Source organism: Notothenia coriiceps, unplaced genomic scaffold (genome assembly GCF_000735185.1).
Source record: "Notothenia coriiceps isolate Sejong01 unplaced genomic scaffold, NC01 NC01_scaffold00024667, whole genome shotgun sequence".
Classification (NCBI taxonomy): Eukaryota; Metazoa; Chordata; class Actinopteri; order Perciformes; family Nototheniidae; genus Notothenia; species Notothenia coriiceps.
The window spans coordinates 7,501,518-7,525,777 of record NW_011357368.1 but is presented as its reverse complement, the minus strand read 5'-3'; the positions used below and the strand labels follow the sequence as shown (position 1 = coordinate 7,525,777).

The window sequence follows — 24,260 nt, the reverse complement described above, 5'->3', positions numbered from 1 at the left end:
GAAAACGATTTGAACGAGCCAAGGAGAGTTTGAGTGGAAAAGGAAAGAGAGATGCTCTAGAAATCGAAAAGACTTCACATCCTTCGTGGACTTTGCACATCAGATCGCTGCTGCTGCTGCGACAAACTGCTTTGTAACCGCTTTGGCACTGATGTATCATGTCAATTGAGCACATGGGGGCTTAGGGAGTGATGGGGAAGTAGTGGGGAGGCACAGTAATATGGATTACCACCCTGTGAGCTCAAAGGCCTTTAGATCAAAGCGTTTTACTCTCTCTAATGTGTGTGTGCGCACACGCCAATGAGACAGAGGGTGGGTGGGTTGGAGGGAGACACCCAGTGTTTAGATAAGCACAGTGAGTTATTAGCGCTGCTGGGAGAAAAGGCCACCAGTCTAACGTACAGCCCCAGATAACAACCATTCCCCTGACCATTATCATCACAGGTTTAGCGACATCAACCCGCCAGTTGTGTTAATTGAGCCTGGGAGAAAAATGATTCTGAGACAAAGATAGATGGAGAAAACAAGTTGATAAAGAGGCCAATCGAACATAATCTTAGTGCAATTGAATAGGAGTGAGAGCAATAACAAGCGGGCTAATAGGCTTACCCGAAGACATAGAGGTTGTCACATGGTAAAAGGCGAGATCTTAAAGATAAATGAAGGAGAAAACTGAGCAATGAGAGATTAAATATGGGAGTGAAAGTAGGGCAAAGTAATACATCAGGTGGATGACATCAGGATCTTCACCATAAATTAAACCTTGAAGTCTAAATCAGAGTCGTGTTTGGTAGATTTACAATGTCTATGTCCTCCTTTAAACCTTCCAGAAAACATGATGAAACTTCTATAGAGACACTGCAGATAATAAAACTATTTACTCAAAAGTATTTTGCCGCAAGTCAAGTCTCAAGTTTATTGAAACAAGTTTAATTCAACTCTAAAGTATGGCTAGTAATGATACCCTGGATCATTATTGGTGCTGATAGTCTCCATCACAAGCTGTGTTAAAAAACACGTTTTATTTACTTAGCTATTAGCAACTTCTAACAATTAAAATGTAAAGGTAAGCTCGATAGTTTGATGAGACTTGAGTGTTTCTAATTTTAATTCTCCAGAGCAGGCAAAAGTGTTTGCACATGTTCAGGTTGGCAAGGCTTGAAAAGCTAGTAGTGATCCACAAGGATTCATGCAAATGTGAATTATGGCTAACACACTTGAGCATATGTCTATTAAAAGCCATTCATATTGATGCAAGCAGTACGGTTTCGAACCTGAATGTTGCATGTTCGCCATTCTGAGTTACAGCCTCACTCTCGTCTTTGTCCTCTTCTCCTGCGCCGGCTCCCCATCCCTCTTCTTTCGCCCAATGCATGTCAGGATGGCTGACCATTTGTCACTAGCAACCCACAGACTCATAAAACATTCCATCGATCTCTGTTTGGAGGTGGTGGGATGGTTGTGGAGGTGACCAAGTGTTGTTTGTGATTATCTACAGGTTTTGACCTGCTCTCTGAGTTGTGTGTCTGTGTGTGAAGGTAAAGGGAGGAAGGATCCAGGATAGGAAACATTTGAAGGCTGCTCCTCTTTTTCCAGAAGCAGCATCATTGCGTTCAATGATGAGTCAACATCAACAATAGAGCCTTGTATGCTCTTGGTTGTCATTTTCTGAAGCACTGTTAGAAGGTAGTATTGCCAAAATACCATGTTTAAAACTCCGCGCACCATTAACTGCAATCACAGCCAGGGGAATGGCTTTGTAATAACCTCGGTGACAACTGCCTGCATCCCTCTATTCTACAGTCTGCCTCTCCACCAACGCCTCCGTCACCTCCGCTAGCTTTCACCTGCATCCTTTCCTGCTTCTCTGAATAGTTATTCTCCACATGCTCTTTCAATAAATCCTTCGTTATCTGAATCTCTCTGTCTTGTTATTCCCTTACTAGCAGACTATTTATCTTTCTCTCTGCCTGGAGGTAATTGTCTCTAATATCTGTTTATGTCCTTCTTTGCTCCCATATCTGCCTCCCAGTCAAAGAATAATAATATTTTTGGCCTGAATTTTTATGTACGTTATTGCCGAATCTCAAATGCATTATTGAGTGTTAGATTCTAATGAAAAAAATGAAATGTCTGTCTGTTGTTATTTTTCTTATGACACCAGTCATGGAAAAAAATGACTTTTACTCAAGTACTGCCCTACATTTTTTACTTACTTACTGAACTTGATCATTTACATTTTATGCCCCTTTGTATTTCTACCAAACTGCAAATTATGAGAGAAATATTTTTGCTTTTATGTGAAAGCTATAGTTATCACTTACTTTTCAAGATAATAATCAAAATAAATCTAATGGTAATTAATGAGTGATTAATCAATATATTTTGACTAGCGGCCTCTTGCTCAATACAGTGCATTTTATTTAGTCTTGTCTAGTTTGATTGTTCCACTGAAAAGTAACAGTGTATTAAATGACAATATGAGGAAGGGTCTCTGTTGAACCAACACAGAATAACCACCTGAATCTGCAGCTCGCCCCTTGCAGAGCTCAATAGCAAGCTTAGCTCATTATTTAACTGTCCTGCGGCAACATTGCAAATTTGGTTTACTCACACTGCTCTCAGATGGTGTTTTAAGCCCAAGGCAGGCAGTTATTTTCAGTGAAAGAAAAAAGCTCTATAGTCCCACAGTAAACTACCTGCTCTGCAGACAGACACACAGTGACCAGCTGGTGAGCATAGCGGAGCATTTAGCAGCTAAAAAGCCAGATACTTCCCTCAGGAGATGGAGGAGACCAAAAACAGAGCATAAAGAGAGAACATTTTGGATTTACATTCATCAGATGGCCAGAAACAAATTCTTATCGATTATAACAGCTAGATGTGTAAACAAGCTGCTAACCAGTTCAATATCTGTGTTCCCAACTTTTGTCTTCTTCAATTGAAAAAAAACATTTAAAAAGGTAGAACATTTACACCTGGAACATGTTTTGGGTCAAAATGATCTTATATTACCCTAAAAACCAGTAATGGTTTTAAAATGCTTCTTCTTTCTAATTTCTTAATTTCTTCTTTGTTTCTTATCCCCAATTTCTTCAAATGGGTCTCCCACCAATAATTTCCCCTCACCTCCTGACTCTTCTCCTCTGTTCCTGTCGTTCTGTTTGCAGGTGGAGTGGAGCTGGGAATAAAAGCAAGCGGACAGAGACTCAGACACTGGTTCGACTGTCTCAAAAACAAAGGGAAGAAAGTGGAGTACTGGCATACGCTCACACAGCAAGGAGCCCCGAGCAGTGACAAACCGGACTAGATCACACAAGACACACACACACACACACACACACACACACACACACACACACACACACACACACACACACACACACACACACACACACACACACACACAACATTTGTCTCACTCGAGGTGGTTGTTTACTGAGACCAAGTAAAGTAGTAATAAGAGCAAAGGATAAAAGATGCAATAATAATAGTCATAAAAAGTCTAATCTACTCCGAAGAGAGGGTAGTTCTAGATGATGCCCGACACAGAGCCTAATCATATATGCCAATATTACCCCAACCAAGTATTAGTATATGATATTCATACTAATATTAGTAAAGGTAAAAAGATGTAATCTCAATTTATTTTTTAAAGGTGAACCAAATTGTGACGATGTCCTCATTAAAGTGTTGACGTTACTAAACATTACCCACAGAATTGTGCTCTAGACCTTAGTGTATTGTGGAAGCCGCTCATATTCTGTCCTTCAAATTTACACCTAATGAAGAGATTTGAGAGTAATGTACTCAAAATCCATACAGTGACTCATAATGTGGTGTATAGTAACAGGAGCAGAGATGTTATGAAAGAGATTGTGTATTGAGAAGTTTCTATTTTAGTGGTTGTTGATCTGATGCAAATCAACACAGTATTATAAAGCACAAAAAGATCCATTCTGTGGATTTGTACCTTTACCGTTTCAGTGTTCTTGTTCTTATGTCTTTCATTGTCTTTAAGTGACAGTGGCTTTCTATAGACCTTCATATCAGGCATTAACGTGTCAGTTTATTTGTGTGAATGTGTGTGTGCATGAGGGCTATGAGAAAATGAGTGCCTACATTTTCTGTCTGTACAGTGTGTGAGTCTCTCTGTATTGATGTCACTCCCCATTCAAAATGTGTCCATCCAAACTTCAGAAGCACAGAAGTCTGAAGAAATTATAAAAAAGGACAAAGAAGACACATACAAGAGAGAAATCCTCGGAAGCCAGCGCCACCACCACAGGCCTCAGTGGTGTGAGCGGTCCTGGCCGGGGAACACTGACAACCCGTCAATCATGTGTGCCAGACCCTTTGTCATCTCTCTACCATTGCCAGACAGGTCATAGAGCGAATTAAAGAATGGATTACATCTTGATACGTCACTTCTGACTGATCTTTTTGACTTTCCTGATGAAAGGATGAACGGATGTTGCTTTTTGGAGGTGCCATGTGTTCCTTGACTTTGCTGCGGCGTAATGAACCAGATTTCAACAGGATCCAAGCAGGTTTACCTCAGTGACTCCATTTCTGCTCCAACAAAGCCACAGATGATGCAACATTTTCTCTCTGCTCTGCAATATCACAGCAGCAGCAGCAGCAACAGCAGCAGTGTGTCGATTTGAAGATTCAGGCATTTTCTTTGGTCCTGGGATCTAATTCATGGCTAAATGGATGCCTAAAACCTTGAAAATGTCCCCAACTTTGTGCACCCTCAGACACTGATCTCGAGAGGATATTGGATTAAATCTAAATCCGCCATTAGAAGGAGTCATTGCAGTGATCAATGTTGCATTCATTCCATTACATCAGACCATGACCAGTCCTATTGAATAGCAGGTCTACTCTTTAGAGGCATATTCTATCCTCTGGACAGGAGACACTGGGAGCACTGTGTACATGCTTGTGATTGCCTGCTGAGATAATACTGTGCAGGAGAAATGCCCCCCACCTACCTCCTCATCTTACATTTAACTTCAGGAGGTAAAATGGGATTTCACCCTGCATGCATGGCAGCAGGGGACAGTGAATAATCGCAGGCCAGGATCCAAGATATTGAAAAACAAAGCTAGATTGCACACTTAACCTGCATGCCTATTATGTGTCTCTATGCACATCTGTGCTTGTCGATGGTGTATCTGGGCTAGACTTTCACTGAAACGTCTAAACGCCTGCCAAGATATGAAATGTACTCCCCTGGTTCATCTATCACTACAGCTCTGGCCATGCACTGGTTCACAAAGCACACCCACAGTCGGTCAGTGGCCTCTGGGAGTTTTTCTAACTGTTGAATCGATCCGGCTGCTCATGTTCTTGTTGTCCTTCAACAACCTTGTGAATGTCTCATTGTTGACTGCAAAAAATTGATCCTTCAGTGGTGAATTAGGTTTAGATAAAAAAGGGCTTGGGCATTATCGTAGGTTGGAACGAAGATCATGTCAAGTAACAGTGAGCTTAAACACATTTTCAGTTAGACCTTAAATGAATTTAACAAGAGGGTTGGGCGAGGGTTTATTCTGTACTTTCTCTATGCACATCAGAATTTCCCAGCATGTTGGCAGTGAGATAATCAAACCAAAACATCAACATTATGTTATCCATGCATCAAAGATGCATTTCTGGGAATACTGAGTTCTTTGATTGGAGCTATGCTGGGGACAGTGATCGAATACAGTTCACATTTCAGGCTGGTTGGTTGCTTATTCCTCTCTGAATCTGTTCGTTTTGTTTACAGTCACCAAATGTTAGACTTTTGTCTATTGACCCCGCTTTGCTTATGTAATCATTTTATCTGCAATACATCTGCATGTTTAGCAATCACTAACAGCTTGTATAATAGAGTGCAACCATAGCTGATTATTCTGAATGCTGATGTGTTTACAGTCAATGCCATCAGTGCGTATTTGTTTGTTTGTGAATATGATGATTCAGGGTATTTTTGCTCAGTTGCTGTGATTACCAAGCAAGCTGTTGCTTTAAAAAACAAATCCTTTACCGTCACAGATTTTGACACTTCGTCTTCCTTACATTGAAATCAGTGGTAATGATGCAGGAGGGCAGGGGCGAATGAGATGGGGAATTCACTACTGCAGTCCCTGTGTATTCACTGTCAATGTCAATCACACAGTAAGGCTGCCATCCTGTGGTGGGTTTGTGTAACTTCTTCGCAAAATAAATTGAAGTCGTTTCAGTTGTCGCCTGTCTTCCTTTGAATAACACATTTCATTTTTGAAAAACATTAGACAGATACCCCATGTGTTAATATATGTTTATTCATCATTGTCTTTTAAAACAAACCACATGCAGGCCTATATATGTTTTTTTGAGGGTCACTTACTTTACTTTTAGCAAAACTGATACTGTACTGAATTTATTTGATGTCAAAGCAGAGTAAAATAATTAAATGTATTTCCATTCTACCAGACGGCCTTTATTTACCCTATCTGTTACATCTCCACCTCCCCTTTTCTCTTTGTCATGGTTCGGTCACTCTGCCAATAAAGAGAGGCACATTGGCCGTGTCACTCCACAACAGCATGATGAAGGGCCGCAGGGCAGAGAAGGACGGGAAGGAGCGAGAGAACGACATGGTGGTGACGGCCCCGGCCTCCACTCCTTGTTCATTCAGTGCGAGGAAGGCTCTGTGTCGGGCATCATCTAGAACTACCCTCTCTTCGGAGTAGAGACCACACAGGTTGGAACTCTCAAAGAGGGATGACAGTCCTGGTTAGGGGGAAATGGAGAGAAGAGTATAAGTGAAGTAAATGTATCTGATACAGGGAGATGAGCAGAATGATGTGTATGCTATTTTCAATAATGACACTTTCATGGCTGTCTCCTTGCTGGTTGATAAAGTAATACAACTACACAACCTGAAAGCATGGCAGGTATTAAAATTGTCTGACAGACCATGAAAGATAAACTAACCCAATTTCTTGATGAGCATGTTCATGTCTGGCTGGACATCCAACTCGATTTTGGGCAGAGTGACCTCCACATGCTCAGGGGTTGTTTTTTGTAATTCCTGTATCATTTGACGCACAGCTGTATCCGTCAGACTCTCTTCCACCTGCTGCAGGTCAGACACTTTTCTGGAGCTAGGCAGCAGGATGTAAAGACTGCTGTCACCAGTGAGAGCAAGCCTCGCCACCTGTTTGTAAAATGAAAAAAAAATCGAGATGTTGACACTGAGGAGCCCTCAAAGACCACATTGAGACAACTATACACCTCAAGACCCCCACCCTACTCTAATGTCAAAATATGAATGCATCAATCAGGTTCCAAATGTCAGAGCTACAGGACCCATAATGCTTTGGGATATGTAAATATGAAGCATACTGTTGCCATGGAGTCAATTTATCTGCACTATAACTTCAGACCTCTTTTGTGCCAATATTTGAAACCCTTTTGCAAATTGACACCATTCAAAGCATGCAGAAAAAGCTATTAGTAGTTTATGTTTAGTATGAAACCTTGAATATGCCCAAAACTATCTAAATACTTTGATTCCGTAGAAAACTTAAAATTGTGTTGACTCTCAAGCAAGTTTTGGATTGATAAAGGGCATCCTCTTTCTCCGTTTTATTCTCAATAGACCATATCAATAATACAATCAGAAACTGTTAGTCAAACTGAATACAAACATCTGTTGTGTCTGTGTAGTCAGATGTATTATGACTATGAGGAGAAGTACATATTTTCACTTTTCACCTCACACAGTGGCTTTGCCTCCCATTACACCTTAGTAACTCTCCTCGTGTGAAGCTGTCTGTTGTAGAGTGTGTGAATGGGTGGTTTAAGGAGGGTGTTGTTTTTTTCTCACCTGTGCCTTTAGCTGGACTACATACGTCATAGCCACCATGTATTTCGGGTGATAAAGGAGCTGTACATTCACCAGATCACCATCCAATTTTGTGAAGAGGCCTTTCTTGGGTTTCATTTCATATTTGACCTTCCACTGACCTGAAGTACAGACAGTCTATTAGTTTTCACATGCACATCCGTACTCTTATGCGCACACACTATACTGACCTGTAAAGGAGACAGCGTTGAGCAGCATCAGCTGTGTACTCGGTGACACTGAGTCGACCAAATGCTGGATTTTATTGTTGGTTTTATTTGCCACCCAGCTGTTGATCATCTCTGTGTTGTTCTCGCTGGTATCCAGTAGCATGACAGGTTTTGCATCATAGAACTGGATGGACTGGTCAATAAAGGACTGGTTCAGATTGATTTCTGAGGAAGAGAACAGAAAAACCACGATGAGCTGCAGAGATAGAGATTTTTTTGGGACACAGAATCTCTGCATCTACCTCTATGACTTCAGAGGAGCTAATCTTTGAGCTTCACACAGTGATAGTTTTACCTGGGTTATAGTAAATCTGAGAAGCCATCTGCAAGGAGCCGGCCAACTTCTCTCTCAGCTTCTTCATCTGCAGGTGGACACAGTGGAAGTCGTGTGGCACACAGACAGCCCTCTCAATGGCTTTACGGGTGTCCCCCCTTGCACCTGAATGCATCAGAATGAAGAAAATACATAATGTAGATAGAAATACAACTGTGCTTTGGAGTGATAATGAAAGCAGCAAATTGGCAAAGTATGACTGACATTTCATATAAGTAGAGAAAAACTCCTGTGACATTTAAAAAAAAAAAAAAATCTATCTATCTAACTTCCGGTAAGTCATATACAAGATAATCTTTTATTCGTGTGCAGAGGTAACAAAGGGATAATATCGCTTGGACCATCTTAAAGGACAAGGTTAGTGTTATTTTTTGTTCTTACTATGAACAAACTCAATAACTCAATAAAAAAGTTGACAATATGACTAGCTTTAGAATTTGCAAGAATAATAACAAACATTATACAGTTTAATGTTGTCATACCCAACAACAAATGGGACAGTGCCCCGATGATACTGATAGGAGAGAAGAGCAGGTTGCTGGAGGGTTGTGATTCTCTGAGGTACGAATACAACTTCATGGAAAACTCTGTGATGGATTCCTGCAACATGGGTTCCCCTGTGCGACTGTTCTCGTCCTGGCAGGGCTCCCATGGTGTGGTGAAGCCGATGCACGAGTGAGGAGGAGCAGTAGGAGCAACTGAAAGAAAGTAAAGCAGACTGTTAACATGTACCTACTTTTTGTGAAAACATCTCGTTCGGACTGTGCTGTAACATATAAGTATACAGAAAAGATTGCCAAACCGATTATACGTTAAATACAAACATTATATACATTTGTGACAGACACAAAGGACAGATAAAAAATACAAAGGACAGAACAATATGCACAAAAGCAAACAAAGGAATACAAGAAAAGGGAAGAGGAGGATTACATCATTATAACTAGTCTGGTAAAAAGTTCTAAATTACTTTGCCACAATTCCTCTAGGCCACAGTCAAGGTACATAACTATGGTGTCAGATATTGACATCCCTTATAAATCTATAAATAATAGACTGCACAGACATAAACAGGTTGGATAATCAACTTGTTTTTCAAAGGGATTTTCTGAAAAAATAAACGTCATTTTCATTACAGATACCCTATCTCTGCTGTAACATGGTGGCAGACCTACCTTCAACAATGACATTTACAGAGCTCAGCTTTGCCCCCTCAGCAGATCGACAAAGGTAAGCCCCAGCATCCTCCATGCCAACATCTCTGATGATGATGCTCTGATCATGGTCCAGTGGATACAGCAGCTCCACTCTGTTATCTCCTTCAGGATTCAACAGCTCATTGTCAAGACCTGTCTCTTTAAACCAAAGTGCATTGGCTTTGACTTCCCCGGCAGGTTGGAAATGGCACGGGAGGTGAGCAGTGGAGCCTTTGATAACCTTGATGCTATAGTTAAAGGATGCTGGAGAAAGAGGCAAAAACACTTGAATTTGAAATCAATTCTACCCAAATTCACTTTTTTTTGTATGAAAAGAGAAATGTGTATGTTTCTCACCATCAACTCTAACTTTGTATGTTGTCATCATCTCCCTATCGTTGTCCTTTATCAAACATGAGTAATCGCCCTCGTTGGCAGCAGTAACAGGAGATATAAAAAGATACCTGCCACCCTGTTTAACTCTAGGCGAGCCATTCGGAGTATTGGCATTTATCTCATTACCTGTATAATGAAAAATATCAAATTAAACAAACATATAACTGGGAGATTTTTCAATTTTATGTATATGAAATATAATTAGACCATTGAATTTCCAGGTGATGGCCGCTCCAGGGAAGTCAGTTTGAAACGAGAAACATGGCAGCTCCAGACTGGAACCAGGTACCACCCAAAGATTTGTCCCTGAAGAAAGCTTGACAGAAATAAATTGTTAAACATCTTGAGGCAAAGCTGCTATATTCAACAGACAAACATGATAAGGTTTAAGCACTTGTTCAGATAGAATTATAATGGCTATGTAACATATTGGTACACATTCTGTGTGAGCTGCAATTCTCAGGCGGCCCTACCTCAAAAGCGAGCTGCAGCAAGAGGCAAAGTAAAGCCTGTTGTTTCATCTGAAACAGAGAATGGATGAACGGTAGCAAAATATAATTGGAAAGTTGATTTAGATGTTTTACAAGTGAGGATTTCCAACTGAATATAGCACCAAGCCGAAAAAAATATCAATAATGTGGCGCAATACCTGAAACTAGTGATGTTGTCGACTATCAAATCTTTTAAAACTTTGATAATTTAGCTACAGCTTCCATTTGAATAAAATAAAGAAAAGTTATTTGTGATAGTAATTTAAGATATAAATAACATTACCTTGGTTCAGTGATTATAAACAAAAAAGTTGGAGAAACATATCACAACTCACATTTGTCGAATTTCCAAATGAATCCAAATTCAATCACCAATGATTCTTTAGCAGTACTTTGTATGCTACACCTATCACCGTTAATTCCATCCACACATCTGACTGTCTGCTCCTCTGAACTGCAACCAACAATGACTAATCTATGATTGTTGGTTTAGAGATGTTTGTTTGCATAATGGAGGTCTTCTGATTTACTGGAAATCACATGATTTCATGTTGGCAACAGATACAATGTGGGATAACATTCAGTGCGCGTTTGATTTTGCATTCATTGCATTTAATTTTGTAATGCAAAGAAAGTGTTTAATTACTTATAAGTGATTAAGTCCAGGTTTTTTATCTTCAACAATACATGCTCAAAAGTGTAACGGTTTCACTTTTACTCATTTTCAATTTGCATTACATGTTTTTGCTTTAAGTGTTTTACGTAATTGGATTTTGTCAAAGGTTACATTTGGAAAGATACACAGAAAAGAACATAGTGGAAGGCAAACAAGCTGAATATGTGCTAATTTGCAGAAAAAGGACTCTTTCTTGTTAAGTAGTAGGAAGATTTCCTTCACCACTAAACGTGTGACGATCGACAAACCGACACTCGATTAAGCAGACTGAGTAACTGGTCGCGAAGTGATCTTAGGGCGTAATCAGACGTGTGCAATCGAGACCTGGTTTTTAAAAAACGAAGAGACTCAACACTTTTTTTTTTTAATCGTTTTTCGCTATAAAGAACAAAACAAAAAGTGGAAAGAAGGCTTTGTTGATAATTTAATAGCTTACAAGTATGTGACCCGTGCCTTCACAACTTGGAGTAGAGTTCAGGCTCCCTGGAGAAGAGATCAACTAAAGAGAGTAAGTTAAGTTTTCCTCCTGGTCATCTGATCGACTAGCGGAAAGAGACCAAACAATGGCCAACAACACAGCCAAGAAACTGCTGCTGGTTCACTTAAGTTAACTTTGGTCCTGTTTGCTCAAATACAAGTTCCCATTCAAGGCAGTATTGTCTTTGTTCAAGTTTATACTTAAATCACGTTAGAAGATTTCGGTCTCCAGACCAGTTTATTGTGAGTGTAGTTATTTGTGCGCGTACTTAAAATGCAAAAGTCAATAAAGTGTACTTTTTAGCTTATAATTATTGTACTATTAGACTGGAATTATAGACGGTGCATGTTATCTCTGAACAGATCATAGGATGTGTATAAAACCTCTAAGAAGCACTGTTTTTTCTCTCAATCCACAGTGAACATCAAGCCACATAACTGAAGGGTGTAAGAGGCAATCATGGCCACACAATTTAGTATCGATGATGCCTTTGTGTTGGATGGAGATGAGGAGGAAGCAGTGTCTGATGGAGACACCGAGGGATGGAAGAGCAAAGACAAGGACAGGGAAGGAGCAGAGATGACATTTGGTCCTCTAACTTTCTCCAAACCTCAGACTCATCCCTCGCCTGCTGCTGCTCCCGGCTCCCCTGAACACAGTAACCTAAAGTATCAGGTACAAATACATTTTTTTTTAAATAATTATTTATTCCACCAGAAAGGTTCCAATGAGATACAATATATATTCTGCCAAGGAGTTCGGATCAAGCGAGGCAGCAGAACAAAACGGTTTCTATACAAATAAAAACAGGGACAGAGAACATCACGACAGCAACACAAACACAACAGCAGACAGAGACCTAACAAACTACATTGTAAAAACTGATTTAATCGATTTGTAAACATTTCAGAAGAACTTGAAACTGCACCTTCTTTATCATCTGCTGTTTCTGTAGAATCTGGAAAATGAAGACGTCTTGGTCAGCAATTCCTCTTTCAATAACTTCTTCAAAATCAGGTGAGTCTTCTGTGTAGAACTATTGATGTGATTTAACTTCACCCCTCCTTCTACCTTAACCCTTTGAATGTGAGATAAACTCTGTTTGTGCTCTCTCCATAGCGACCCTGCGACTCTGTCTTACTGCAGCTCGCAGTGGTCCTTCAGCACCTTGAGTTCTGTCAATCACCTTTCTGCTCATTGCTGTGGGTGAGTTCAAACAACAAAAGCAAACTTCAACAACCACATACACACAAATTATCACACTAACAACAACAAACACTCGCTTTGAAAACAATCTTTGCTCAGGTGGGTGTCCCATCCGCTCGTGAAGAAAAACAGAAGAGTTGTTCTGGCTTCTTTCCTTCTCCTCATCACTGGAGTTGGTAAGTCTTGAACAGTTCATTTATACTTTCGAGCACTTTATTTATTTTTCAAAACATAAAACAATGTGCAGGACAAAAAATACAGGGTATAAGTGTAGGTGACTTAAAAAGAAAGAAAAAGAAAACACAACAAAATATTTTTTAAGCAAATAAAGAATCCCATTAGACCAGTCCCACCCACCCCTACAGTCAGACAGTCAGACCTTTTTATTACCAAATATAAACAAAAACAAGCAACCTGTTGTAATAATGTCTTACCTTAAAAATAAATGCTTTTATTTTATTTCTGTCATCTGTTCCTGTTTTTCTTAGTGTTGTGTAAGTCAGTGACATGTTGAGAACCCTGAACTTTGTCCTCTTGTTATTACTATTTGTAAAACAGGTTTTTAGAGTTGAATAAAAAAAGAGTTTTATAAATGCTGGATTGTCACCCCACCCTGCAAATGAACTTTCATCTTTTCTTTTAGCTCTTATTTTCACAGGTGTTGTCATCCAGCTGAATCCAGTTGTCGGTAAGGAAATTAAACTTTTTTGGTTAATTACATGATTTTCTTGTCCAAAAACAACATAATTAGTCTGTTAACCCAGATGCAATATGACCACAGATCATTTAAACATTATCAACAAGCACAAAATGCTAAATGTGTGTGCTGGATATAAAAAAAAGAAGAAGAGTAATGCTTAAAGCATCAAAAAGCTGTAGATTGTTATCAGCTGATACAGAGCCAAAAAGCAGCCAAAGAAACATTTCATGAAACCAATTACCAAACGGAAACCAATCATGTTCAACTAAATAATAAATCACAAACTAAACACGAATTACTACATTGGAAAATAAAGTACCAATTCAAAAATATCTCCATTTAATTGAACTAACGCAAACATTACAAGAAAGACATTCCTTTGTGTCTGTGTACCTGCATGGTAAATGCTGGACTGTATGTTTTGGTTGGAGTCTATGAATGTGTATTCTGGCAGCCAACAAACAAAGCTTGGCAGCTCAGTGTGTCATCCTGTCTGTATACTTTTCCTGTAACACCATCGCACACACTCTGCTGGATCGATGGTGAAGAAGCAGCAGTCATTTAAGGCCAAAGTCCCTTTCATGATAAAAAACACTGTTTCTCAATCCAGTACAAATCTGTCCTGCTCAACTTTAAAGGTCCCAGGTCATGTTTTTCTGGTTATTACCTGTCCCCTTGTGTGTTCTGAAGGTTTGTATGCATGTAAACGGTCTGCAAAGTAACAAAACCTCAAAGAACACCCTGTAGCGAGTAAAACTCTAACACAGAAAACACCTGTCTATGCTGCCCCAGAACGCCTCGTTGGAGATTTCTCTTTTTCTTCCTGGGTACAGTGACGTGACCGTACCCAAGTGGAGCCTCGCAGCGGCGAGACTGTGCGTGCTTACACTTTAGGTGCGCCGCGTTTGGGGGTGCGGGTGCTAGTGGAGCCTCGCAGATGGGGGTGCTGCAGCCCCCTTAGTACCCCCCCCTTCCCGCGTCCATTCGCGATGTCTCGCTGTCTCGCCGACCCCACGTAGCAACCAGGAAACCACACCAGTAAGCCAGTTCACACTGTCCGCTCCTCGCAGCAGCGAGCCTCGCAACGTCCCGCCAACACGGCACCCTGACCCCACGCAGCATTCTCATCTGTTTGTCATTACGTGTCGTTTTCTGGTTGCTAACGCCATTGTAACACATAATCATTGATGTTCCACTGTAACGGTGGTGGACTCATCAGAACAGAGTAGGCGAGCTGACCAATCAGAGCACAGTGGGCTCACAGGGAGGCGGGGGGGGGAAGGAGCTCCAACAAGCGGTGTAGGACAGAGTGAATACACATACTATACAGAGATGCTGTATGAGAAACCAATGTGAGTTTGGAAAATTGCACAATGTAAACCGACCTCAACAATGGAATTATGATCAGTAGAAATGGCCATGACATGGGACCTTTAACAACTGGTGTGAAGGAATACAATTTATTGTAAACCGTAGCTGCATGCTACAATAAATTATAGTACTTGTCAATTGTCAGCAAATTCTAAGACAGCAAAGTTGTAGTTTCAAACAAAGTCAGAAACAAAATATTGTCCCAACAGCTATCAATCTTTTCATCTGTATTCTTGCAATAAAGAAAATAATATGCTTTCCTAAAATGTTAAACTCTCCCTTTAATGTGTGGTTGCTTTGAATATTGTGTGTGACTGTGTCTTGATTCTAAAATGACTGTCTTCACAGGGGTTTCAAGTGCTATTTTCTTTGTACCTGGATTTCTTCTCTTCATCCCTGGCGGTAAATTGATCCTTTGTTTCCAGCCTTTTTGTTTCACTTTACATTCGCCCATACCAGTTAATGTGTGCTTTGTTTGGAAGATATAATTAGTGTATTCTCTGTATTTCCTGCAGTGTACCACGTGATATACATCAGCTGTGCTGTCCGTGGAAGAAGAGGCTTCAAATTGTTCTACCTACCTTATTTTGAAAAATAACATTTCATGAGACACTCATTTTACTTTTTACCTTTTTAAATGAATTGTATTTTCTCACTTTTAACTAAAAAGGTTGATACATGGTTGTTTTTCTTGTCATTGTTATGACCACTACTTACTCAACCACTCAGTGCTTCGACTTTGTTTCCACATGAACTGATATTGCTGTGTGTGTACATGAAAAAGAAGGAGATAGGTCTTGCCTGTGTTTCTCTATGTTGTGTGAATAATGACTGTGAAATTACAATAAAACTTTTGTATATTTTAAGATGTGTTTTTTGTTGTTGTTGCAAGTGAGCTAGAGAAGGGGGGGGGGGGGAGTCAAACCTGCAGCCCTGCTTGCTCAGGGAGTTTAATCTCTTGTAAAATATCAGTGTCTATTTAACTGCTTGCTCCTGCTATTTTTTAATGTATTGTGTCTGCATGTCGGTTTAATTTGACTTTGGTATGGGGTCTTTATCTTTACACACAAGAGTTCTAGACCTGTCCAATCTTAAAGTTAAAGGAACATCACGGAGCGTAATAAAATTGCTTTATGAAGTGATGGAATGCATAGGACCATGATAGAAAGAAGTATTGGACTGTACATTAATATCCTGACAATGTTAAATGTTTTAAAAAGATAAATTGTTGACAGTGTTATCATTCCATACTGATTTTATTTCAATTTTATGAAATACAATAGGCCTACTATGATATTTTCGTGGCCTACTTTTGTTGTGACACTCTTATGACATAGTGTAGCTTAACATGAGAATACTCAGGCAAAATGTAAAGTCAATGTTACATTCAATCACTGGTCATTAAGTACACATGCTGCATCAATTAAAACACGAAACGTGAACCTTTTGTATTATGTGTCGGAGAAAGCAGTCAGTGCAGCCCCCAGCCTAGAGGGCGCTATAACGAAAGGACTGGCTTCGGCAAACATCGTCATCTGTCGTAAACTCGACTCGGTCAAGGATGGAGGAAGAGGCACGTAAGCTTCTCGAGGAAGGAATTGTAAAGAAATTGATCAGTCCTGGCAAAGGAGAGCTATCGACCTTTCCCAATGGAACCAAGGTAAAACTGTAGCATGTCCGCAGACGGACCAGTAGGGTCTTGTCCTCTGAAATGGTTAAGAAAAGCGACGAAGCACGTTAGCTAATGCTATCACTGGGAAGCTAACACTTTAGACACTGTCAGTTAGATTAATGTTTCACCAAACACATAACGCGTGTATACAGCCACTGCTGACAAAGTTGTGGGCATTGCTGCCTTAGTTTTTGGCTACACAGTGTAACATTTGTTGAGCTTGCTCTTTTAAAGCCGGGGAACCTTACATTCTTCCCTTATTTTTTCATCTGATGGAAAGATAGGGGGAGGGACAGGATGGTATGTGTTTATGAAGGCTGATTGGTCTAAATCTCACGTAAATCAAACTGCTATTGTTGTGATTGGCCAGAATAAGATAGAGCTGATACGCTCTCCAGGCCTGTCAGAGAAGTACAGATTGCTCCTTTGTTTCTAGTAAACAAGCTGCATCGATCCAGTTTACTTAAAGGGTGATGTCTTAACTATTATTTAAACCGGATAGTTCTGTTGTTCAGGGTTTAATGTGTCTGTGTTTTTCGTATCTGTGTTCACCAGGTGGTCTTCCACTACCGCACCAGCCTGTGTGATGGCACAGTGCTGGATGACTCCCGGACCATGGGGGGCCGCAGCAAACCCATGGAGCTTATTTTAGGCAAGAAGTTCAAACTAGCTGCGTGGGAGAGAGTGGTCATCACCATGAGACAAGGCGAAGTTGCAGAATTTAACTGTGAAAATAAGGTAAGTGAGCTAGTCATTTGCTTGTTATGGGGTGAAAATCTTTTTTTTTATCTTTCGTGCATTGACCATTTCTCTTTACCCCTCAGCACACATCACTGTACCCACTCGTGTCCCAGTCCCTAAGAAACATCAGTGCTGGTAAGGACCCCCTGGAAGGCCAGAGGCATTGCTGTGGAATTGCCCAGATTCACTCCCACCACTCTCTGGGGCACAACGACCTGGATAATCTTCAGGCCAATCCGCAGCCTCTTCTCTTCACCATCGATCTGCTGGAGGTGAGCAGGCAGGGCAGAGCACAGATTTTAAAATCATTGGTTGCTTTTTAAAGGATTCAGTGTTGTTTGAGGGTTACTTTCTATTGTAGCCCCAACACACAGCCTGGGTTGCGGTACCCAGCAACTACCATTACCCTTTTTATATCTCACTTTGACATATATCTACGTAACTTTTTTAAAGTATTTTTTCTTTTTCATCAAACAAAAGACACAAGAAGTTTTCTTTTCAAATATGAAATCAAAAATGTTTTTGAATATTGCATACATTTAAGTATTGGAAACACGTGGATATAATGTAGTCTAATATGAATCTAACACAAATTGTTGTTAATAGTTAAGCAAAAACTGAAATGTGCAAAGCTTCCACTAACAGGGGGTTCGGCCACTGATCTTCAATCTCTTTGTCTGCTAAGGTTCTGGCTCCAGGATCGTTCCAGCTTGATGTGTGGGCTATGACAGACGAAGAGAAATTTGAGCTCGTGCCTCAGATCCATGAGGAGGGCAACACGCTTTTCAAGCAGGGCAAAATTACAGAAGCTACAGAGAAGTACTACAATGGCATTGCCTGCCTAAAAAATCTACAGATGAAGGTAAGGGCACCGTTGAATACAAAGAAAATACATCTGATCCAGTTGTTAGTATTTCATTTCATTACAAAAAACTTTTGCAACAAAATGCATTCTCTTTCTCTTCTGTGACTTTTTTATCCCCTTCAAGGAACATCCTGGAGACGAGGTATGGGTAAAGTTGGACCATATGATCACACCACTGCTCCTCAACTTCTGCCAGTGCAAGCTGCTCCAGGGCCAGTACTACGAAGTCATCGAACACTGTTCAGCACTCGTCTTCAAATATGAGGGTAAGGGTTGTTGTTAAATAAGAAACAGCCACTTCCAACAAAATCACAACAATAAAGTCATAGTGTAGTATGTCATTGTATACAATGTAAAAAAACAAAACCATGAATCCTTGTCTATGTATGCAAGTATGTTTATTTGATTTGTCTTCTTGTATTATTTATGTCACATTCATAACAGACAATTTGAAGGCCTACTATAAGCGTGCTAAGGCCCACGCTGCTGTGTGGAATGAGGTGGAGGCCAGGGTGGACTTTAATAAGGTTTTGGAGCTGGACCCCTCTCTGGGACCGTCTGTTGCCAAGGAGCTGAAGGCCATGGAGGACAGGATCCGCAACAAAGAGAAGGAGGAAAAGGGTCGCTACAAGGGCCTGTTCAACTACACCGAACCACCAGCCACTGCTACTACAGTACATTTATTTTATTTATTTTTTAAAGCAACCATCTTTTGGTTCTCAGATATTACATTTAAGATGTTTGTTATGACATCATATAGTAGAAATGTAATTCTTTGCTTTTCCCTCCTCGTAGGGTTGAATATCGCAATGGGATGGAACAAGAGGATTCCTGTGAATTTCAAGATGGAGAAGAAACAGTAGACACTGCTGGTGTTTTACTTTTTATCCACGAACCCAAGCCAAACACTCTTCCCTCTGCCCCTATGGCAGACTCGAAATGTTCTCACACACTGTCGAGTCACACCCAGTCACGTAGATATACCAAGGTGCGATTTGCATTCCTGCCTTACTTCTTTCTAAACTCCCTCTCTGAAATAAAAAAGAAGTAAAATTCATTCTTTGATGAGGAGATGGTGACATTACCAACTTGATTTTTATATTCCATAGAAACCCGATATATGGTATGTACTGGCCAACAGCATTGTCATTTCAGAGCATATGGTTTTCCTCTGTTGAAGCAACAGAAATGTTAGCACTCTTGGTTTCCACTTGCTCACAGGAATGGGCTACCACCTACAGAATGTTACCCGTGGTAACATTTTCACAGGATTTGCTGCAGAGATTTTTGTTTTTTTCATTTAATGATGCATTTATCAGCTGTTTGTGGAAAGTCATTATATTGCAATTTATATAGAAAAACACACTTTTCACAGTATTAGAAACAAGTAGTTACATTGTATTTTGTTGTCTTGTTTTCTCTGAAATATGTGCGGAGCTGTTGGATTTTTCTAATATAACCATAATCCAACCAGGAAAGATTTCGATGGAATTCCAGATGTTCTCCCCTCCAAAGAAACAAGGAATATAGTTTTTTTTCTTGCACAAGGGACATCATGTACCGATCATGCACTCTGCTGCTTTACCCCGCCACACCTGCTCTTCCATCTTGGCCACAGCGGAAGCACAGGAATAAGCAGGAGGCCATTATCTCCTGGTGTATGGAACTGGGAAACCCAGAGTTCTGTGACAATTATAAAACACACAAGGACTTGTTATCTTTGCTTTCGCTTATGTACTTATTTCCTTTATGTAATAAATATACCATTGTATTGTTTTTTTGTCAATACCGACTCTCCCCTCACCTGCTCCTTTACTTGCTTTAATAGAGCCACTCATTACTCTTCATGTGAAGCACTAATGGCGTCTGAAATCTGAAGTGAGATTTTAGTGAGATGGTTATGTAACAACAAATAAATGTGGGTTTATCTATGGCTCTGTATTTTCTTTTACTATATTTTGTGCCACATGATTTGGAAAATAGTGCTCGTTTAGTATCCTCTTAGTGTTCAAGCATTTTCTGCAGTAAAAGATGTTCAAAATATTTAGAGAAATTGTTAAAAACATTTGCACAAGTAGAATTTAAAAGTTTTCGGAGCTCTCACATTGCTGCTTTCATTAATGGAGTCTATTCATTGCTCAATACCCTGAAGGACTTCACTCAAATGATTTGAAGATGTCTGCACAATACATCAGTGTAACCAAAACCAAAAACGACCCATTCATTCTTATTAATTATGGTTCACAAATGAAAAATAAATTGAAGGTGTTTTTTTTTCAGTTATTTAATTAAGATATACATACAGAACTGCAAAAATCTGGTTTACAAAATTTCCATACTAACAAATTGACTTGAGATGTACAGCGTTCTTGGGATTGAAAAACATCTAATGTGTGTTTACACTACAAAAAAACAATGCAATGTGGATGGAAATGCGGTATATTAAGGATGTTCAGATTAACAAAACATATACAGTGGATGCAGAGTGACGGTCAGCATAGAAACTTGAGACGGGGTGCAGCTGGAACTTTGATTCCACCATTAAAACTAACCCATCTGTCTTGGTCAATAGCCATTATTGAATAAATAAAACTAAAACATTCCAATCAATCTTACTAAGGTTTTTACCAAGGGCTCAACTTAGTAATGTGTTTAAATTCCCCACAATTCTATTTAAAATAGATACAAACCTGCATTTTGCATACACCCTACAGTTCACAGAACGTTTGTGATAAACATAAATGGTATTGTGGAATGCAGGGAACAGTGGAGCCAAGAAGGACAAAATGCAACTATAAAAAGCCGCAGAGGAAAGAGCAAAAAAGCAGAGGATGGAAAAAAGTTGTAAAACAGACGTTGGGGATCTTGAGGACAGGCTTCTACGGGAAAGAGTGAGGAGTGAAGGGAGCTTTGAAAAAGGTTATGTGCGGGCGCTTCTCTCCGTCTCTGCAAGACACTCCCTGACCAGAGCTCGGGCGTGGATAATACCTGGAGACAGACACGAGGAGCAAGGAAGCATCGAATTAATAGTTTGACTTCAAAGGAATTGATTAAGTAATTGGTAACAGTTTCTCTCTGCGTACCCCAACTAATATTAAACCCATGCATCCATGACAGTCTAAGATAACAAAAGCGCTGCATTAAAGAAAGAAAAGTGCAGGTCAAGCTAAAGGCACAATTGGGTTCAGCCGTCTGTCCGCCTGTTAAATTAACACCACAGCCACCGCAGTTGCTGTCTAATGCATGTGCTTCTTTTTAAATCACACCAGACAATTACTTCTATATATTTTCGTTACTATTCATAAGAATTAAAAAATAAGAACCAAGAAAAGCCGTAGCGTAATGATCATTTCCTTCTTGGATCACACCTTGTGGTTGGAACTGACTCTCAGTCAGGGACTTAAATGTTCACACAGAAAATAGACTTTTAACCTTTGTGGACAATTGCTAAACACCTTGATTGTTTCTCACACATACCCAACTGTTTTAATTGTATTAGTGTAATTAAAAGCAAAAGCAACCAATGTCCCCCTTATCTAATTTAGTTTATTTATCTTTGCTTCTGAGTTTATTTAAACACAATATGTTGGGAAAAAAATAGAAGTAGTGAATTGTTAATACTCCCCCTTTGCCCAAAATGTTGGTGTTAAAATACGGAAATTAACACAAGGCATTGCTTTATATTAAATGTGTAATCATGTTTATGGGCTATTCATGATTACATTTATGTTGTTTGTTTGCTAAAAGTCAATTACAGATAAATAATTAGTTTTCCTCTAGAGTGATGTTAACGAGTTTTTCAATTCTCCATTAGACCTCTAAATAAGCAAATAAGCAAATACATTTACATTCACATTTAAATACCAAAATATAAAACTGTTTTAGAAAAACAATCCGACCCTACGCAGAACGAGTCCTGTGTCAGACCCGTCTTCACACTGAGTGAAAGAGAACATTAGTTGTATTCCCACCAGTAGATGACCCAGGGTCACCACTCTTCCTTGGAGTCCTTTATTTCCATAATAAAAGCAGAACAAGTCCAGCAGGGAACCACTCTGCCCCCCTTCAGCACTCTTATGAACTATTCATGACACACACACACCACAGCAAATCACGACTTGTAGCGAGAACAGGTACTGTATGTTTTTGTAAAAGTAAAATATACCTCTCTTTAGCCTCTCCATAGCACTCTTGCTCCCAGCGTAGGTAGGCCTGATCTCACGGCTCATCTCCTCGATGACGGACAGAAGCTCACTGTATGTGGACCCTTGAGACACTTTGACAGGCTGCTTGTTCATTTTCACAAACATGGGACAAAAAAATATCTATCAACACGGGTCTCAGCTGAAAATGCACATCACAATGAAAGAAAAAAGTTCAAAGAAAGACGTGCAATATAGCGTGATGATAAAGAGAGCGACGGTCCATAGTAACAGATAGACCACACACTGCTTTTATACTAAGTCTCTCCACATCCCCTAAGCTATACAAGCCTTTCTACATCTCCATGGTTTCATGTAAATATGTGAACATTTGTTTTTTTGTAATACTCTGCACAAAAAAAATCAGCCACCTCCTCTATCTCAACACTCTTACTGTATCTAATTCACATGCCCTGTGCTGCCTCAGAGTAATAACCTTCCAAAGCTGTCTCAAGAGTTTTTACTTTACACCAGGAATAAAGGGAGAAAGAAAAGCTTTTAGAAGGTGGATTAGCAAAAGCTGCAAATAGAGGAAACGTCTCTTATAAAGTCAAGTTAATTTCCAATAGAAAGAAATGTTCAAAATTATGAATCAGCTTTTGTATACAGTAACAGCTGGGGGTGTATTCAGCTCATCATTCTGTTCCTCACAAATAAAACACTAGGTATGCAAGTTCCTGAGAGGTTTTCTATACAGATGTTTCTGTCAAGGCCATGCTATCAATTTGTGTGGTGCAACACAACAGTGCTGTGTGAATAACTGTAGCACAGACATACCTGAACAAAGCCCATGGAGGGGGGGCCAAAGTCACTAAAAGCCGGCCTAAAGTTGGATGACGAGGGCAGGGAAGGGGAGGGCACCGAGGAGCCTGGGCAGATGAGGAGAACAGATGTTACAAACTAGCTAGAACACAAGAACAATGAGAAGCAGCGTGCCTCGAGAATCATACAAACAAAGTTTCAAAACTTATTAACTGTTTTCTGATACACAGAAGACACCTAAGAGTAGTTTCAGAGTTCCCGTTAGCCGGTAATTATCGGACTATGACCGGTAAAATATGCTGAAGACCGGCAAATCTAAATCTCTCTGGTCTAACTGTCCGGTCAAAATAATTTCACTTTAGCGCAATACCGCATCAGTTGCGCAACTTGCGCCACTTATGTGACAGACAAAAGAGTATGTGACAGACAAGAATAGTCAATTCTAATGTCTAACACGTAATGGGAGTAAGAGATGTCCTGTATGGGTTGATTGTGCGTTGATCTGTTGGTAATGCCTCGGGGTTCCGGTGGGGATATAAACAAATGCTGCGCTATACTTTGTGGCCTCACCCGGTTGCATAGAGACGCTTATTGTTTAGGGGTCTTTTAATAAGCAGGTAGTCCTATCATTAGCTAGAACTAGCTAGATCTGATCGATATGGACATAAACGCGAGTCTAATCTGACGGGAGAGAGAGATCAGCTGCTGCTGACGAGTCGACACGCAGCTCTGCATGATCACATGCAGCGGTGAGCGGAACAAAATACACACTTCAGGTTAGAATATCACACGTAGCTATTTTAATTACCTCTCAAACTACCGTAACTAGTTATAGATATGTCTAGTTTTACTGTCGGGTCACTCATTACTGGATCCGCGAGCTGCATGATACTGGCATAATAGATTGCCCGATCGGGCAACCAGCAGGTGAGGCTTCATTGCCCGAGCTAAATACTAGGTGGCCCCGGGCCATCGGGCAGCCCTTAATGTCGAGCCCTGAAAATGCAGGATCGTTTTGGATTTTGAAAAAAACACTATATTTATATACTTTATATAGG

General features: G+C 40.1%; 5 protein-coding genes across 7 annotated transcripts in view; 2 read left to right on the top strand and 3 right to left on the bottom strand.

The window, feature by feature from the left end:
- topbp1 (DNA topoisomerase II binding protein 1) overlaps positions 1 to 24,260 on the bottom strand; it is a 976,277-nt gene that overhangs the window by 767,741 nt on the left and 184,276 nt on the right. The gene's annotated exons all lie outside the window — the stretch shown is intronic.
- serping1 (serpin peptidase inhibitor, clade G (C1 inhibitor), member 1) lies at positions 6,294 to 11,001 on the bottom strand. The gene is made up of 11 exons (XM_010782628.1): positions 10,865 to 11,001; positions 10,512 to 10,559; positions 10,246 to 10,354; positions 10,000 to 10,164; positions 9,622 to 9,906; positions 8,929 to 9,144; positions 8,408 to 8,551; positions 8,074 to 8,277; positions 7,865 to 8,004; positions 6,970 to 7,192; positions 6,294 to 6,765 (listed from the first exon to the last, which is right to left on the bottom strand). Exons 2-11 carry the CDS (start codon positions 10,557 to 10,559, stop codon positions 6,518 to 6,520), a joined length of 1,782 nt encoding a protein of 593 aa, XP_010780930.1. The 5' UTR covers positions 10,865 to 11,001; the 3' UTR covers positions 6,294 to 6,517.
- On the top strand, positions 11,383 to 15,826 carry tmem134 (transmembrane protein 134). Its single transcript, XM_010782629.1, has 8 exons — positions 11,383 to 11,713; positions 12,102 to 12,358; positions 12,639 to 12,700; positions 12,803 to 12,889; positions 12,989 to 13,065; positions 13,533 to 13,577; positions 15,309 to 15,362; positions 15,476 to 15,826. The coding sequence occupies exons 2-8, from the start codon at positions 12,143 to 12,145 to the stop codon at positions 15,556 to 15,558; spliced, it is 624 nt and encodes a 207-aa protein (XP_010780931.1). The 5' UTR covers positions 11,383 to 11,713; positions 12,102 to 12,142; the 3' UTR covers positions 15,559 to 15,826.
- On the top strand, positions 16,489 to 20,171 carry aip (aryl hydrocarbon receptor interacting protein). Its single transcript, XM_010782630.1, has 7 exons — positions 16,489 to 16,620; positions 17,188 to 17,370; positions 17,457 to 17,645; positions 18,059 to 18,235; positions 18,363 to 18,504; positions 18,683 to 18,912; positions 19,034 to 20,171. Exons 1-7 carry the CDS (start codon positions 16,522 to 16,524, stop codon positions 19,037 to 19,039), a joined length of 1,026 nt encoding a protein of 341 aa, XP_010780932.1. The 5' UTR covers positions 16,489 to 16,521; the 3' UTR covers positions 19,040 to 20,171.
- cdk2ap2 (cyclin dependent kinase 2 associated protein 2) overlaps positions 19,578 to 24,260 on the bottom strand; it is a 7,285-nt gene continuing 2,602 nt past the window's right edge. The window contains exons 3-5 of the mRNA XM_010782631.1: positions 23,218 to 23,309; positions 22,404 to 22,524; positions 19,578 to 21,226 (exon numbers count right to left, since the gene is read on the bottom strand). Of these exons, the coding sequence (XP_010780933.1) occupies positions 21,159 to 21,226; positions 22,404 to 22,524; positions 23,218 to 23,309 (281 nt within the window). The 3' untranslated portion in view covers positions 19,578 to 21,158. The remainder of the gene's footprint in view (positions 21,227 to 22,403; positions 22,525 to 23,217; positions 23,310 to 24,260) is intronic.

What these genes read in the sequence shown, in the direction of transcription:
- serping1 (XM_010782628.1), bottom strand. Translation starts at nt 10,559, where the DNA reads ATGAAACAACAGGCTTTACTTTGCCTCTTGCTGCAGCTCGCTTTTGAG. An exon ending in TGCTGCAGCTCGCTTTTGAG is followed by an intron (nt 10,355 to 10,511) that starts GTAGGGCCGCCT and finishes ATTTCTGTCAAG; the next exon opens with CTTTCTTCAGGGACAAATCT. An exon ending in CAACGCTGTCTCCTTTACAG is followed by an intron (nt 8,005 to 8,073) that starts GTCAGTATAGTG and finishes TCTGTACTTCAG; the next exon opens with GTCAGTGGAAGGTCAAATAT.
- aip (XM_010782630.1), top strand. Translation starts at nt 16,522, where the DNA reads ATGGAGGAAGAGGCACGTAAGCTTCTCGAGGAAGGAATTGTAAAGAAA. An exon ending in CCTTTCCCAATGGAACCAAG is followed by an intron (nt 16,621 to 17,187) that starts GTAAAACTGTAG and finishes TGTGTTCACCAG; the next exon opens with GTGGTCTTCCACTACCGCAC. An exon ending in ACTCGTCTTCAAATATGAGG is followed by an intron (nt 18,505 to 18,682) that starts GTAAGGGTTGTT and finishes CATTCATAACAG; the next exon opens with ACAATTTGAAGGCCTACTAT.
- tmem134 (XM_010782629.1), top strand. Translation starts at nt 12,143, where the DNA reads ATGGCCACACAATTTAGTATCGATGATGCCTTTGTGTTGGATGGAGAT. An exon ending in AATAACTTCTTCAAAATCAG is followed by an intron (nt 12,701 to 12,802) that starts GTGAGTCTTCTG and finishes CTCTCTCCATAG; the next exon opens with CGACCCTGCGACTCTGTCTT. An exon ending in CTTTCTGCTCATTGCTGTGG is followed by an intron (nt 12,890 to 12,988) that starts GTGAGTTCAAAC and finishes ATCTTTGCTCAG; the next exon opens with GTGGGTGTCCCATCCGCTCG.